The sequence below is a fragment of the Scyliorhinus canicula genome, chromosome 8 (assembly GCF_902713615.1).
Source record: "Scyliorhinus canicula chromosome 8, sScyCan1.1, whole genome shotgun sequence".
NCBI classification, from domain to species: Eukaryota; Metazoa; Chordata; class Chondrichthyes; order Carcharhiniformes; family Scyliorhinidae; genus Scyliorhinus; species Scyliorhinus canicula.
Genome location: NC_052153.1, coordinates 19,572,283 through 19,587,979, shown reverse-complemented (window position 1 = coordinate 19,587,979; position 15,697 = coordinate 19,572,283). Strand labels below are relative to the sequence as shown.

At 44.9% G+C, this 15,697-nt stretch overlaps 1 protein-coding gene across 1 annotated transcript in view; it reads left to right on the top strand.

Moving 5' to 3' along the window:
* Positions 1-15,211, top strand: part of plgrkt (plasminogen receptor, C-terminal lysine transmembrane protein) — a 72,315-nt gene extending 57,104 nt beyond the window's left edge. The window contains exons 2-4 of the mRNA XM_038804242.1: positions 6,356-6,486; positions 11,339-11,448; positions 14,921-15,211. Coding sequence (XP_038660170.1) covers positions 6,356-6,486; positions 11,339-11,448; positions 14,921-15,042 — 363 coding nt within the window. The 3' untranslated portion in view covers positions 15,043-15,211. The remainder of the gene's footprint in view (positions 1-6,355; positions 6,487-11,338; positions 11,449-14,920) is intronic.
* The last annotated feature ends 486 nt before the right edge of the window (positions 15,212-15,697 follow it).

The following is a 15,697-nucleotide window of genomic DNA, read 5'->3' as shown; positions in this document are numbered from 1 at the left end:
AGGGTGGATACGTGGGTTTGAGTAGGGTGATCATGGCTCGGCACAACATTGAGGGCCGAAGGGCCTGTTCTGTGCTGTACTGTTCTATATCCATCTCGAAAGGGCATTTATGAACCAGATGGGTTTGTACAACATTGGATGATAGTTGTCATGGTCGCCATTACTGAGACCAACTTTCTCGTCCAGATTTCTTAATTGAATTTAAATTCCACCAGCTGCCACAGTGGAATTTGATCCCACCCGAGCATCAGGCGGGCCCTCTGGATTGGTGGTCTAGTGACATTACCACTACCCCACTGTCCCCCCAATGCTTATCTTATTGTGATCTAATTCTCTGACTCAATAAATATGTTAGTTTTAAATTAGGAGAGGTGTACTGGACGCTTTTTTCGGAAGTTTTAAATTAAACCTACTATCACACTGCACTTCCATGCTTAAACTTTAGGAGCTAGACCAGCACGTCTTTGCTCACTGTAAGACTATGATGTGAAATTAGGGGCAATATTAATGCATAAGACATTTGATAATTCTTCTTAATCCATATAATGGGTGGAATTCTCCCCAAAAATGTCATTTTGGGCAAGAAAATCAGTGCGCGTCGCATCAGCTGATCCTGCGCAATTCTCATTGTCATCTTCCCACTCCTTTTATGAAGAGGGGCGTAGATTTGCACTGGCACTGGGAAGGGCGGGATCTAAGCACACACACCCCCCCCCCCCCCCCCTCCCAGGAATGCTGGCATCGGGGCTCTCCCAATAGGATATTGCGGGATGTGCGCCGGTTGCAATGAGGCCGGAGAAGCACCCCCAATGTCTTAGACTTGCTTTTCAATCGCCCTTCGGTATGAGATCAGTGGATGCCCCCTTTTCCATTGGGAAATTGATGGGAACGGGTGCAATGCTGGCTTGAAAGTCACTTTCGAAATCAGTGATGAGTAATAATTTGCAGAATGTAAAACAAGCTTTCTACCTGCATTTACAATGTTGTTGAGCACAGCAGTCGGGGGAATTCTCATCCTAAAGTTGGCTATGTTCACATAGACTTTATTGTGCTGTAAATATGAGGCATACATTACAGTTCTTGGGAGGTGGACCAGGAGATTATTTTTACATATGTATACCGGTGGCTGCTTCACTTAGCAAATTTCTTAGAAACCTGGACTAACCCTGCTTCAATGAGGACTGTCGGAGGCATGCCATGAACAGCATCAGGAGTACCAAGGAATGAGATGTCAACTTGCCAAAGCTACAATACAGAACTATATGCGTATTAAAACAGCAGAAGTAACGTTCCATAGACGTTAGTGTTCTGGTGTAATTGGATCAGATCAAAGCTCTGCAGGCCTGCTACATCCAGTCCTTAATAATGTTGGACAATTAAACTAATGGGAGTGGAAGCTAAAGTCCAATCTGAAGTGTTTGTAACCATCTTCAACCAGAAGTGCTGATTGGATGATCCATCTCCACCTCTTCCTGAGATCTCCCACATCATAAGTGTGAGTCTTCAGCCAGTTAGATTCACTTCACGTTATCGCAAAGAATGGCTGAATGCACTGGATAGAGCAAAGATTATGGGTCCCAACGATGGTGAGAAGACTTGTACCCCAGAAACAGCCAACCTGCTGCAGTATTGAGTGTGGCAAGAAAGAGCCCGAGTAACAATGATGTCAGTGAGAATTGGGAGGGAACGTTGACACTATCTGGAGTAATACCTAGCACAAAGGAGTTTGTGGTTGTTGGAGGCCAATCATCTCGACCCCAGCACATCGTGGCAGTGGTTTCTGAGGATGGTATCCTATGCCAAACCATCTTCTGCTACTTCACCTCCATCATAAGGCCAGCAATGGGGATATTTGTTGATGATTGCACAGTGTTCAGTTCCATTTGGCACTCTTCATATAATGAAGCAGTCCGTGTCTGCATACAGCAATACCTGATTGTCATTCAGGCTTCAGCTAGTCAGTGGAAAATAACATTTCTGCCACACAAGTGCCAGTCATTAACCATCTCCATCCTTCCCCTTGTCATTCAACAGCATTGTCGTTGCCGCCATCAGCACCCTGCGGTTTACTGTTGTCCAAATAGCTGACTTGACAAGTCGCATAAAAACTATAGCTACAGAGCAGGTCAGAGGCTAGGAATCCTGCGGACAGTAACTCACCTCCCCAAAGCCTGTCCACCACCTGCAAGGCACAAGTCAGGGATGTGATGGAATACTCTCCACTTACCTGCATGAGTGCAGCTCCTACAACACTCGGAAAGCTCGCCATCATCCAACACAAAGCAGTCCATTTGATTGACATCCTTTCCACAAACATTCGCCCCCATCTTCCATTGGCTCACTCTGATTGCAGCGTGCACCATCTATAAGATGCACTTCAGGAACTCGCCAAGGCTTCTTCAACCACACCTCCAAAACCCATATGCTTTGCCACCTAGATGGACAAGGGCAGTAGGCACATGGCACCACTATCTGCAAATTCCTCTCTCAAGTCACACACCAACCCATCTTGGAAATGCAACGCCATTCCTTTTGTGTTCCATCAAAATCCTGAAACTCACTAACCTAATAGCACTGTAGGCACAGCACCAGCACAAGGGCTCCAGCAGTTCAAGATAGCAAATGGCGATGAACAATTAATGTTGGCCTTTCCAACAATGCCCACACTTCTTAAAAGGAAACCAAGAGTTGCTATGAGGTGTGCATACTCCTTCGGTAAGGTTGGGGACCAGATCTCTCATGCTAACGTCTGGCAGCTAGGTTCGCACTGTAGTTCCATCCACACTTGTCTGCAGCTACACACAAATGAAATTGCGATTATACAGACAGGTAAATGGAGCTGCTTTGTGTTTCAAACATCTCCGATGCTCAGCTTGCTTTTGAACGTTTTCTACAATTAGTTATCACAAAAGGATATTTAATAAGCTCCATGAATGGTTACTTTACAGTTTTCACATGTGGTGTACGAACAAAATGAAGAAAATTCGACCTAATTATTTTAATATTTAATGAAGTATAATCAAAATTGTTGTAATTGCCTCAGTTAATTATAGAGACAATGAAATTATGCCATAAATTACTCCATGAAAGAGAATTAAATAGAACCATTCTTGTGATACTTAACAAAGGTGAGAACAACTGTAATATTCAGCATCGAACATTTGGATTTTGTTTTTAATTATTAGTTTCCAAAATTGAGTTAAGTAACTGTCAGCTCACAGAACACCAAAGAGTTATTGAATGATACAGACAGAAGGAGGTCATTCGGATCTTTGTGCCTATTTCAGCTCTTTGAAAGAGCAACCCTGTTCATCCCATTATCCTACTTTTTCCTCATTGTCCCTGCAAACCTTCCCCTTCTGGTGTTTAAACTTGAAATTTGAACAGGATAGACCTTTCCGTTGCAATTTATTTTAGATCAGACTTTCTGCAGCAGTAATAACATAATTCAAAGTGAGAAGGTTTCACTGGATTCTTACTATGAATTATTTACCACTATCTCTGTGAGTAAGGGGTGCAGGAGGAGACAGGAGGCTGCACCGGGATAAGACTACTTTGTTAAACAGGGAACTGCCTGGTAGTGGTAGTTAGCTGTCAATCAGTTGAATGTCGTTGGTTCAATTGGTGTTAATTGATGCAGTAGGACGCTAAACTAGCGAGTGACTCATCAGAGGACCGTGTAAGTGGCAGGCTCCTCTAACCGCAAGATAGTAAGGGATGCACAAGGGAACAGGGGACTAGGCCTGAGTGAAAAGGAGGGATTAAGTGAGTAGCAGTTAGGATTGTGTGGTAAGTGTTGGTAAGTCTTTTTCAGGTTTATATATAGATGAAGAGTCATGCTGTGACATAGAACTAGCAAGCTTCGAATACATTAGAATACCTTGTGAATGAGATAGAAACCACGTGAGTAAGGAATTAGATTCACATGGTAATTTGGTGCATGGAGGAAAAATGGTGCTTTAAGTGAGGTTTATTGCAATTCATCAAAATTAGTTTGATTCCCGGTTCGGGTCACTGTCTGCACAGAGACTGCACATTCTCCTCATGTCTGCGTGGGTTTCCTCCGGCTGCTCCGGTTTCCTCCCACCGTCCAAAGATGTGCGGGTTCGGTGGATTGGCCATGCTAAATTGCCTTTAGTGTCCAAAAAGGTTAAGTGGGGTTACGGGGATAGGTTGGAGGTGTGGGCTTGAGTAGGGTTCTCTTTCCAAGGCCCGGTGCAGACTCGATGGGCCACATGGCCTCCTTGAGCACTGTAAATTCTATGATTCTATGATAATATTAAGCATTACAAGACAAACGGTCAGTGGGGAAATAAAGAGATTGGAATCTAATAGTGAGCAATACTTCAACATACAGATGGCAATCTTTTTCAGTTCGAAGAAGAGGTCTGGAAAAGTTTGCAGATGATTCTTTCAGTGAGAAGACACAGCAGCATTGTTCCGTCAGTATGGATTGCGGTACACATTGAAAATCAAACACTCCATAAACATGTACCCGTAACATTTACCCTGCCCTGCCCCCAACTCTTCAGACTTTCTGAAGTTCTATTCCTTGAGCGAGAATGCAACTAATGTACTTTGTACACCTATTATTGCGCAGGTGAAACTTGTATACTTTGTACAGCCATATCAAGCAGGAGAATAAGCATAAAGATTGGAATGGCATGTCGTTGAGAAATGAGTACGATTTGGAGATCCAAATTAATATAATTGATCATAAACAGTAACCAAAAATACTGTTTATCAGTCCCCCACTTTGGGTTGCATTGTTTTATTCAGTATTCTCCCACAGAGATGATGGGACATTTTTCTACCTGAGCTTTTCAGTAGATATGGAGCACTGGTCCCTACTAAAGTAATGGTTTCAAATTCATCAGCAATCCACAAGGAGATGCTTAGAATCTCCTTGATGGATCAGAGTTTTGCCTTTGGTCACCAGATTTCTGACATTTCTTACATTTACTGACTTAACTGACATGTTTTAATCCTGATGCAATTTACCAATAACATAAAGTTTCTTCAACGATAACACCATTTGACCTTATTTTGCAACCTTTTCTTTTGGAATTTTAGAATTGAGATTCCCCACGAATGTGTTGATATTTTTTGGGATATATATGTTTGCATGAAACTTGCAACACAAACACACAGGCCATTCGGCCCAATGGGTCTCTGCTGGTTTTCAGACTCCACTCGTACCTCCTAATGCACAGTCACTCTGAGTAACCGATAAATAATATATCCCCGAAGACAACATCAAACACAAGGAAAATTCACTGGTGGAAATAAATGTTGATCAAGACTGCTGAGTTTTAGTGGGAAAAAAAACATTTTGTTATGGGAGCGGTGTTTTCAGAACCCCAAAATGTATCATGGAGTTCAACCAACCTCTCCCTTTAATGTATTGTTGCTTTTGAAGCACACGGCTTGGTCTCCAGGTGTGGTATTACAATTATGAACACGTGGGTTTTCAAACACAAAACAATGTTTATTCCATGAATTCAACTTAACCTTTTTAAATAAACATTGGATCATTTACCACAGTAGCATTGTGGATAGCACAATTGCTTCACAGCTCCAGGGTCCCAGGTTCGATTCCGGCTTGGGTCAGTGTCTGTGCGGAGTCTGCACATCCTCCCCGTGTGTGCGTGGATTTCCTCCGGGTGCTCCGGTTTCCTTCCACAATCCAAAGATGAGCAGGTTAGGTGGATTGGCCATGATAAATTGTCCTTAGTGTCCAAAATTGCCCTTAGTGTTGGGTGGGGTTACGGGAATAGGGTGGAGGTGTTGACCTTGGGTAGGGTGCTCTTTCCAAGAGCCGGTGTAGACTCGATGGGCTGAATGGCCTCCTTCTGCCCTGTAAATTCTATGATTACTCCAAAGATAACCCCGAAAATAATACAACACTAAATAATCCCTCAAAATGTTCCTTCAAACCTCTAAAAGACTTAACACCTTTAACAACAGAAACACATCAGGTTAAAGACATTACTATTATGAGTTTAAATCAACCAAATGATTCAGAGATAGTCTTTCATGGCAGAGATCACAGCAAATCCAGCTCACTGCAAACACAGACACACCCAAACTCTTTTCCTCAAAACTGAAACTAAAACTCCCAAAAAGCAGAAGTGAGCTCAGCTCAGCTACCCCTACCCTCTGACATCACTTCAGTAATATGAGCTGCTTTATTTCTTAAAGGTACACTGCTTAAACATCCATTTCTTAAAGGTACTCTCACATGACAATTTTGTTTTCAGGTTTGGAATTTATTTTAAAATTTTAGGTTTCCCCTGCCAGTTTGCAAATTGTTTCCTGATAAAACATATTGAATTGCTTGTGCCATCTTTCACAGCTGCAGAGACAGATTCTGATGCAAGATGAAATGAGAAAGAGACAAGTGGCAATGCAGATCGCATGGTCCCGTGAATTTATAAAGTACTTTGGAACTTTTTTTGGATTTGCAACAATTGGTTTAGCATTAGGGTAAGTATTGCGTTTTTGTTTATGGTGATTGATGGGTTTACCATTGCAACAACATTTTATAGGACATAATGATTGCCTGATTAAATATCCTTTAAAGAAAACTGACTCAGAAGTCTGTAGCATGTGCGAGATTGCTATTGCACCAATTAACATGGGTGCAAAAATAAGCTTGCAAAGTACCAATGGTCACTGGATCAAAATACAAAGTGGCCGGATTTTCACTGCGCGCTTGAAGGTCCCGTCCCCCCCCCCCAACCCGACTTGGCGCTGCTGTGCATTTCTACCGGGGTTTCAGCTTTTTCAGAAATGCATAATCCCTCAGGAACTTTTATCAGATGGATCGGAGTCCATGGAACAGAAGCCCCCTTTTTCAGTACTAACTGCGCATAGTATGGTTAAATGTGCAGTCTGAATATTAGTCAGTGGATCGGTGGGTGAGGTGAATAACTGCCGTGTTGGTAGCTGAGTAACTAGATTACTGGATAAGATGGTAGGTGAGTGAGTGGTTAGCCAGGTGGTCTCTTACCAATTTTTACAGATGCACCATAGAAAACATCCTATGTGGCTACATCACAGCCTGGCATGGCAACTGGTCGGTCCAAGACCGTAAGAAATTATAGAGAGTTGTGAGCACAGCCCAATCCATCACACAAAACCGCCTCCCATCCATTGACTCTGTCTACACTACCGGCTGCCTTGGGAAAGCGGGCAACATAACCAAATTTATTCTTTTTTCCAACCCCTTCCATCGGGCAGGAGATACAAAAGTCTGAGAACACACACTAACAGATTCAAAAACAGCTTCTCCCCCGCTGTTACACGCTCTTATGGACTAAACTGATCTCTTCACACATCTTCTGAGTAGTACTACACTCCATATGCTTCACCCATTGTCTGTGTCTATGTATTTACATTGTGCATTTGTGTATGTCCTATGATTTTCGATGTACAGAATGATCTATCTAGACTGTAAGCAGAACAATACTTTTCACTCTACCTCGGCACACATTACAATAAATCAAATCAGGAGGGGTAGACAGGTCAGGTCAGATAGTCTGGGGTAACGCAGTATTTTTTACATTCATGGAATGTGGGTGTTGTTGGCTGGGTTCAGGTTAGAGTTAGGATTTATTGTCCTTCACTAATTGCCCTTGAACTGAGCAGCATTGCTGTGGATCTGGAGTTACATGTTGAAAGGTAATGTCGGCAGATTTCCTTCCCTCAGAACATTAGTGAAACAAATGGGTTTTTTAAGACAATTGAAAATGGTTTCATGGTCACCGTTAGACTTTGTAATTCCAGAGTTCATTTTTTAAATTGAACTCAAATTTCACCATCAGCAGTGTTGAGATTTGAACCCTGATCCCCAGATAATTACTCTGGGTCTCTGGATTACAGGCCTAGTGACAATGCCATGAAGTCATTGCTTCCCCTTATTCATATAAGGAGGGTAATTGGATGGTTGGGAGGGTATTCGGGGGCGTGAGGGCGGTTGGGTTGTGGGGAAGGTAGTTGGGTCATTGGCAGGGTAGTTAGGTCGGAGATGTTGCAGTCCAATCTTGTCGAGGGGATAAGCGGGTTGGGAAGGGAGTCGAGTTAGGGGCGAATGAACTGGGTACCACATTGCTGGCCCCCTAATTACCAAGAGTACCACATTGCTTTGGATTTGTAGTCACATGCAGGCCAGACCTGGTAAGGGTGGCAGATTTCCTTCCTAAAAGGGTGAACCAGTTGGGTTTTTAAGACATTCGACATTCGACTTTTAATTATTTTTGTTAATTGAATCAAAATTTCACCATCTGCTGTAGTGGGATTCAAACCCGGGTCCTCAGAATAGTCCAGTGACAATACCACTACGCCACTGCCTTCCCCTTTCCTAGCATCCTGGCACAGGACTTGAACTGAAGATGCATCAGTGGTCAGGAAATTGAGCTGATCTTTCAGATTCGGGTGAGTTCAGCTCTGTAGAACACCGCCAGGTCCAGCTCAAATTGACTAAAATCCAGCACAATTTTCCATGTGGAATTTGGGGTATTAATGTGGAATATTTTTCATATTTTAAACATTTACAATCTCCTGCAGTTTGCACTAGTCATTTCAAGGACAGCGATGGATGTTATACGAGTAATTCTCGACAGCCGGGAGTAGTTGAAGCAAATAGCTTTGATGTATTTAAAGGGAGGCTCGATCAGTATGCAAGGAGGAAAGGAATAGAAGGATGTATTGTTGGGGTTCGATGAAGAGTGATGCAGCTTGGCCCCTATGACTCATAAACGTTGGCATGGACCTGTGGGGTTGAATGGCCATTTTCTGTGCTGTTTTTGTAACCCTAAAATGGATCGAACAACGACGAGTCAGAATACGGGAGGGAGATAGAGAACCTAGTGGAGTGGTGCTGCGGCAACAGTCTATCCCTCAATGCCAGCAAAACTAAAGAGCTGGTCATTAACTTCAGGAAGCAAAGTACTGTACACATCCGTGTCAGCATCAACGGGGCCGAGGTGGAGATGGTTAGCAGTTTCAAATTCCTAGGGGTGCACATCTCCAAAAATCTGTCTTGGTCCACCCACGTCGACGCTACCACCAAGAAGGCACAACAGCGCCTATACTTCCTCAGGAAACTAAGGAAATTTGGCATGGTCACATTAACCCTTACCAATTTTTACAGATGCACCATAGAAAGCATCCTATCTGGCTGCATCACAGCCTGGTATGACAACTGCTTGGCCCAAGAGCGCAAGAAATTTCAGAGAGTCATGAACACCACCAGTCCATCTCACAAACCTGCCTACAATCCATTGACTCCATCTACACCTCCCGCTGCCTGGGGAAAGCGAGCAGCAGAATCAAAGAATCCTCCCACCCGGCTTATTCACTCTTCCAACTTCTTCCATCGGGCAGGAGATACAAAAGTCTGAGAACACGCACAAACCGACTCAAAAACAGCTTCTTTTCTGCTGCTACCAGACTCCTAAACAACCCTCTTATGGACTGACCTGAATAACACTACACCCCTGTATGCTTCACCCGATGCCGTTTAGAACATAGAGAACATAGAACATACAGTGCCGAAGGAGATCATTCTGCACCAACCAACTTAAGCCCTCACTTCCACCCTATCCCTCAACTCAATAACCCCTCTTAACCTTTTTGGACACTAAGGGCAATTTAGCATGGCCAATCCTCCTAACCTGCACGTCTTTGGACTGTGGGAGGAAACTGGAGCACCCGGAGGAAACCCACGCAAACACGGGGAGAACGTGCAGACTCCGCACAGTGACCCAGCAGGGAATCGAACCTGGGACCTTGGCGCTGCAAAGCCACAGTGCTAACCACTATGCTACCGTGCCGCCCATAAATGCCCCGTTATGTAGTCACATTTTGTACCTTATGTTGCCCTATTATAGATTTTCTTTTCTTTTTCTTTTCATGTACTTAATAATCTGTTGAGCTGCTCGCAGAAAAATACTTTTCACTGTACCATGACAATAAACAAAATCCAATAGGTTTTTAAGTGAAATACAGAGAACCATTTAGCACCCATTCCCATCATCACTGGGGCTGTTACTGTCACCCTAGGCCACTGCAGTTTGGTCAGTGCACTCACCTGGGACAGCTGGCGGGTGGCCCATTGAAAATAGGTTTCAGTTTGCCACTTTAGGACAGTCCTCAGCGGTTCAGCTCAATAAGCTCCCGCCAGTATGCCTGTGTTAAGATTTTGGATCCAGGAGCAATGTAGGGGGCGGGATTCTCCCAGCTCTGGGCCGGGCCAGAGAATCCCCGCGACTGGGCCACGTCACCCCGGCGCCGGCACAGTTGGCGCGGTGTCGGTCGTGGGCCGCTCTACGTGGCCGGCCTGCCGATCTCCGGCCCGGATGGGCCGAGCGGCCACAGCTAAAACGCTGAGTTCTGCCGGCGCCATCCACACCTGCTCGCAGCCGGCGGGAACTCTGCATGCAAGGATCGGATGGCGGCCTTGTTGGGGGGGGGGGGAGGGGGCTTCGAACCCGGGGGGGGGGGGGGGGAGGGGGGCCCGATGTGGCCTGGCCCCTGATCGGGGCCCAACAATTGGCGGACCAGCCTCTGTATCTGGGGGCCTCCTTTCCTATGTGCCGGCCCCTGTAGCCCTGCGCCATGTTGTGTCGGGGCATTCGCGTTGAAGGAGGCCACCGTGCATGCACATGTTGGCGCTGGTGCCACTGCGCATGTGTGCGTTGGTGCCACTGCGCCTGCGCGGACCCCGTGCCGCACAGTTCACGCTGGGATCGGCAGCTGGAGCGGCATGAACCGCTTCAGCGCCGTGCTGGCCCCCTGTCGGGGCCAGAATTAGACGTGGGAGTGGCCCGTTCACACCGTCGTAAAACGCAACGCCGTTTACGATGGCGTGGACACTGCCATGGGATGGGAGAATCCCGCCCAGGGTTTCCAACCCCACAACATTGTTCCTGGGGTTTCCAGGGATGGAGGATCAATCTCCAGGCCATCGCTGTGTGCAGCCCAAGAGGAAAATAATCGGCAAATTTTAAAAAAGCTGGTTTTTGTTTCATCCTTATCTTTGAACATTTATCTTTACCGGATAGGAATGTTGAAAACTCTGTGGGGGCGGGCGGGGGGTCAAAGGTCATCCCATTGGCTAATGAGCTTTCCGATTGGAGTCGGAAGGCTGTATGTCACAAGGGTTGATGGGTTGGCCGGCTATTAGCTGGAGCATGAGGGAAAATTGTGATGAAATCTCCAGAAATACATTTAATTACAGTTAGTAACTCTAGAGGAGCACAATATTAAGTTTCATGAAGCAAATGTTACTCAAATATCAGCAATTTAAATTTGATCTTGGCTATTTTCCTTATAGAGCCATGAAGAGGAAGAGACCGGGGATTCTGGTTCCTGTTGTTCCACTGAGCTTTATTCTTGCTTACCAATATGACCTGGCATACGGAACATTAATGATCAGAATGAAAGGTAAGATACAGCAACAACATACCTGCAGCTCTATAGGATGAGTCAAGGGAGGGAGGTATCTGTGCTTGGCATTCAAAAGGTGATCATGGTCTTATGACTAAACCTGCTTTCATAATTTTTGTCCAATTCTGGAGCAGGTTTTGAGAGCATAGCAAATAGAACGGTTACAGTGCAGAAGGCCATTCAGCCCATCATGTCCATGCTGGCTTTCGGCCAGTCCAATTCCACCACCCCTTCCCGTAGTCCTTCAATATTTCTCATCAGATAATTATCAAATACCCTTTTCAAAGCGGTGATTGAACTTGCCTCCAACGGGCTGTCAAAAGAACACACAACAAAATAGAACCAGGAATAGGCCACGAGGTCTTCAATGCCCCGCCATTTAATAGGCTCATAGGTGATCTCACAGGCAGTGCACTCTATTGCTAACCAATTGCTCCATAAAAAGTGTTGTGTTATGCTGCTTCGGATAACACAGGCTGCTACTTGATGCAGTCTTAACTAAAGGATGCTCCGGACTCTGACATGAGTTCAACGTGTTTATTGAACTATTAACACAGTTCTCAAATGAGTTTGACTCTCTGCTAATCTAACTGCAGTAACTCAGTCTAACTGAACCAGCTTGCTCTAAGCCATGTGCGGGGTGTGATGCTGCTGGTCAACCCTGTCTAACTCTCTAGATGTCTGTCTGTGGAAAGAGGGAGGGTGTGAATGCCTCATCCCTTTTATAGTGTTTATGTCATGCCCCCTTGCAGTGATGCCACCTCTGAGTATCCTGACTGCCCCTTGGTTGTGTCCTATTCTGAGTGTTCATTGGCTGCATGTTTGCATATCATGACAAAAAGGTTTTCCCTCCAGTCTCCTCGGGTTCTTTTATCAATGACATGTTCTGTCCAGATCCTTTCAATGCCCAGTTACATACCTATTAAACTCGAGTAGTCCTCAGTGCGAGTTAAGTAATGAGGCCAGTATTTAAAAGTGATGTGAAAAATCAAATTTATGGCCATCAACGGAGTCCAATCTCTTTAAGATAAACATACAAATTACCCATTGCACTTCGATAACCTGCACAAGAAAAATCAGAAGATGTAAGCTAAAATTACTCCAAGCATTTAAACATTTCCCCTGCATTTTGGAATTAGGAAACTAATTGTGGAAGTCCAAGCTCTAGCTGATCTTTATCATAGAATTTACAGTGCAGAAGGAGGCCATTCAGCCCATCGAGTCTGCACCGGCTCCTGGAAAGAGCACCCTACCCAAGGTCAACACCGCCACCCTATCCCCATAACCCAGTAACCCCACCCAACACTAAGGGCAATTTTGGACACTAAGGGCAATTTACCATGGCCAATCCACCTAACCTGCTCATCTTTGGACTGTGGGAGGAAACCGGAGCACCCGGAGGAAACCCACGCACACACGGGGAGGATGTGCAGACTCCGCACAGACAGTGACCCAAGCCGGAATCGAACCTGGGACCCTGGAGCTGTGAAGCAATTGTGCTATCCACAATGCTACCGTGCTGCCCCTTGCTACCGTGCTTCCCCTTTAACTAGCAGCCACCCTTTAATTTAAGAGTCCTTTGGTCTGCGGAGGGCTGGGCCAGAATTAGTACTTATGTAAATGTGTGTGATTATTCTCATTTCTGTCTCAGACACTACTCTTGCAAAGACACATGTCAGCTACTGAGGCTAAAGCAATTCGTATTTATCTTACCTTCACAATTCTGTGCAACAGAATCAGAAATTTGGCGGTTGACATGAATACTTCGCACTCCCTTCCCTCGTTGTGAAAATTAGAGCGCGGCAGTTCAAGGCTGATGCGACGAAGCACCTCTTCACACAGAGGGCAATAGAAACCTAAACCCTTTCCCCCAAAAGCCATTGAGGCTGCCGGTCAGTTTAATTTGTAAAGATTGAGCTTGATATATTTTTGTTGGGTAAGGGCATTAAGGGGTATGAGATGGGAAGAGCAAGTGAAGATAGAGATCAGCCTTGATCTAACTCAATGGCAGAACCAGGCCATTAGGTTAATGATGTGTGGCTACTGTACAAAGGCACCGAGCCACAGTTAACTCTGCAAAGAACAGCTTGGATTTTGCTGGAGAACGGACTAAACTATCGAATAGGTGAACTGGTGAAATTGCTGCATTCTCCTACAGATAGAGTGGGAACAAAGCATTTTACATTTCAAAAGATCAGTTGGATTTAAGCAATTTATAATCATTCCATTTGAAATCTCTATGAATCTGGATTTCAAATTCTCCTCATTTTGGGAATCACCAACAAAGGAAACACATCCAACAAAACTGTAACCATGGTACCAGAGAACAAGGTGGAATTCACTTAGCTCTGTTCGCGCCTGTCATAAATAGGCTGAGTGACTTGTTCCCATTCCTGTTCCTTTACTATCTTCGAATTTCTGTATAAAAACAAAGTTCATTCAGCTCTTAACTTTTAGCATAGGTTTGGTTTTAGAAAGGCCCTTGATGGCATTTTACTGCTCAATGCAAGTTGTCCTTTGCTGTTCTACTGCAAACATACCTTAAATCCAAAGGTGTGCAGGTTAGGTGGATTGACCGTGCTAAAATTGCCCCTTTGTGGACAATGATGTGTAGATCAGGTGGGGTTACGGGGTTAAGGTGGGGGAGTGGACCTAGGTAGGATGCTGTTTCAGAGGGTTGGTGCAGACTCAATGGGCTCCTTCTGCACTGTAGGGATTCTATGGATTCAGTTCCCCTGTTCCAATTTCCAGTTTTAAGATCTGCCACTTTTTTTATTATCCGTTCATGGGACGTGGGCGTCGCTGGATTGCCCATCCCTAATTACCCTTCAGGGGCAGTTAAGAGTCGACCACATTGCTGTGAGTCCAGAGTCACATGTAGGCCAGGCCGCCAGGTAAGGTTGGCAGATGTCCTTCCCTAAAGGACATCGGTGAACCAAATGGATTCTTACGACAATCGTTAATGGTTTCATGGTCATGATTAGACTTTTAATTCCAGATTTTAATTGAATTCAAATTTCACCATCTGCAGTGACAGAATTTGAACCCAGGTCCCCAGAGAATTACCCTGGGTTTCTGGTTTCTAGTGCAGTGACAATACCACTTCGGCACCGCCTCCCCATTGCGCACAGCAGTCTTCCACTGTTGGCTTGCCTTTCAGCCAGGCATGTTTGGGGTGCTCCGCGTTCAAGATATAATAATGAATCCTCAGTCTTTTGCATTGGCTGGCTCATACCTTACAAAAGAATATAATTGTTGTGTTGTCCCTGGCTTACAGAAATTACTTTGCTGTCACTCTCCGACTATATTCTATAGAAACAGAGAGTACCTCAGAAGTGAATCAAAAATAAAAGCAGTGTCTACTTTCATATTGTTCCGAAGTACAGGCGTGCACTTATTATTTTCAGTTCTTCTGTGATGCACATTTGATGATTAAATGGATGGTTATTGGCCCCATTTTGCCTTCCAGATGAAGCAGAGAACATAATGGATGCAGAGCAAACTCTGCTTGAGGTGCCAAAGGGAGTGCCAACCTTTGAAAATATTGAAAAGGCCAGGAGGGCTCTGAATATATTTTTTATTCAAAAATAGGTTGCAGGCGTAAAAGACATGAGTCGAAGATAAAGGTCAGAGATCAAAGGGGCAGAATGTATTAGTCGCCACTAATTACCCCTGTGTGGATCTTTTTAATCAGATGGTGTGTAGTTGTTGTCTTCAATAAATTATTCACTGTGAAATAAAGGCTGACATATTCTGTTTATTTTCTGCATTATTTCAACTTCTTGCGTCATACTGCACCACCCAGAAGGGCACCAGGGAGCAGGGTGCTGACATTTCATTTGTTGAAAGAAAGGCTCGAGAACGCTATGAAAAACCTGTGGTATTGCTTTCAGTGATGGGGATCGAAACATTGATCTGGCTTTTTGTGAAATTGGGATAACTCTGCTGACCTTTAAGAAAAGTGGTGCCACGGTTGATGTGATGGGAGTGGGGGAACGTGAGCTGACATGGCGGGTATGAGTGGCTATGGTGATGGGTGTGTGTGGCGGGCGGGGGTGGGGGTAGTAATGAGGGCTGTAGGGCTTAACGACCTTAATGGAAAACAGATGCAGAGAACTGAGGTGAGCCTTCCACCCACCTGCTTTGGCACTCGTTCGTCCCAGTGACCCTCTGGATTCTCTTTGAACTCTATGCCCCACCGCACCTCCATCACCCCCCTTACCCAACCCCTGTCCAATTGAAAATT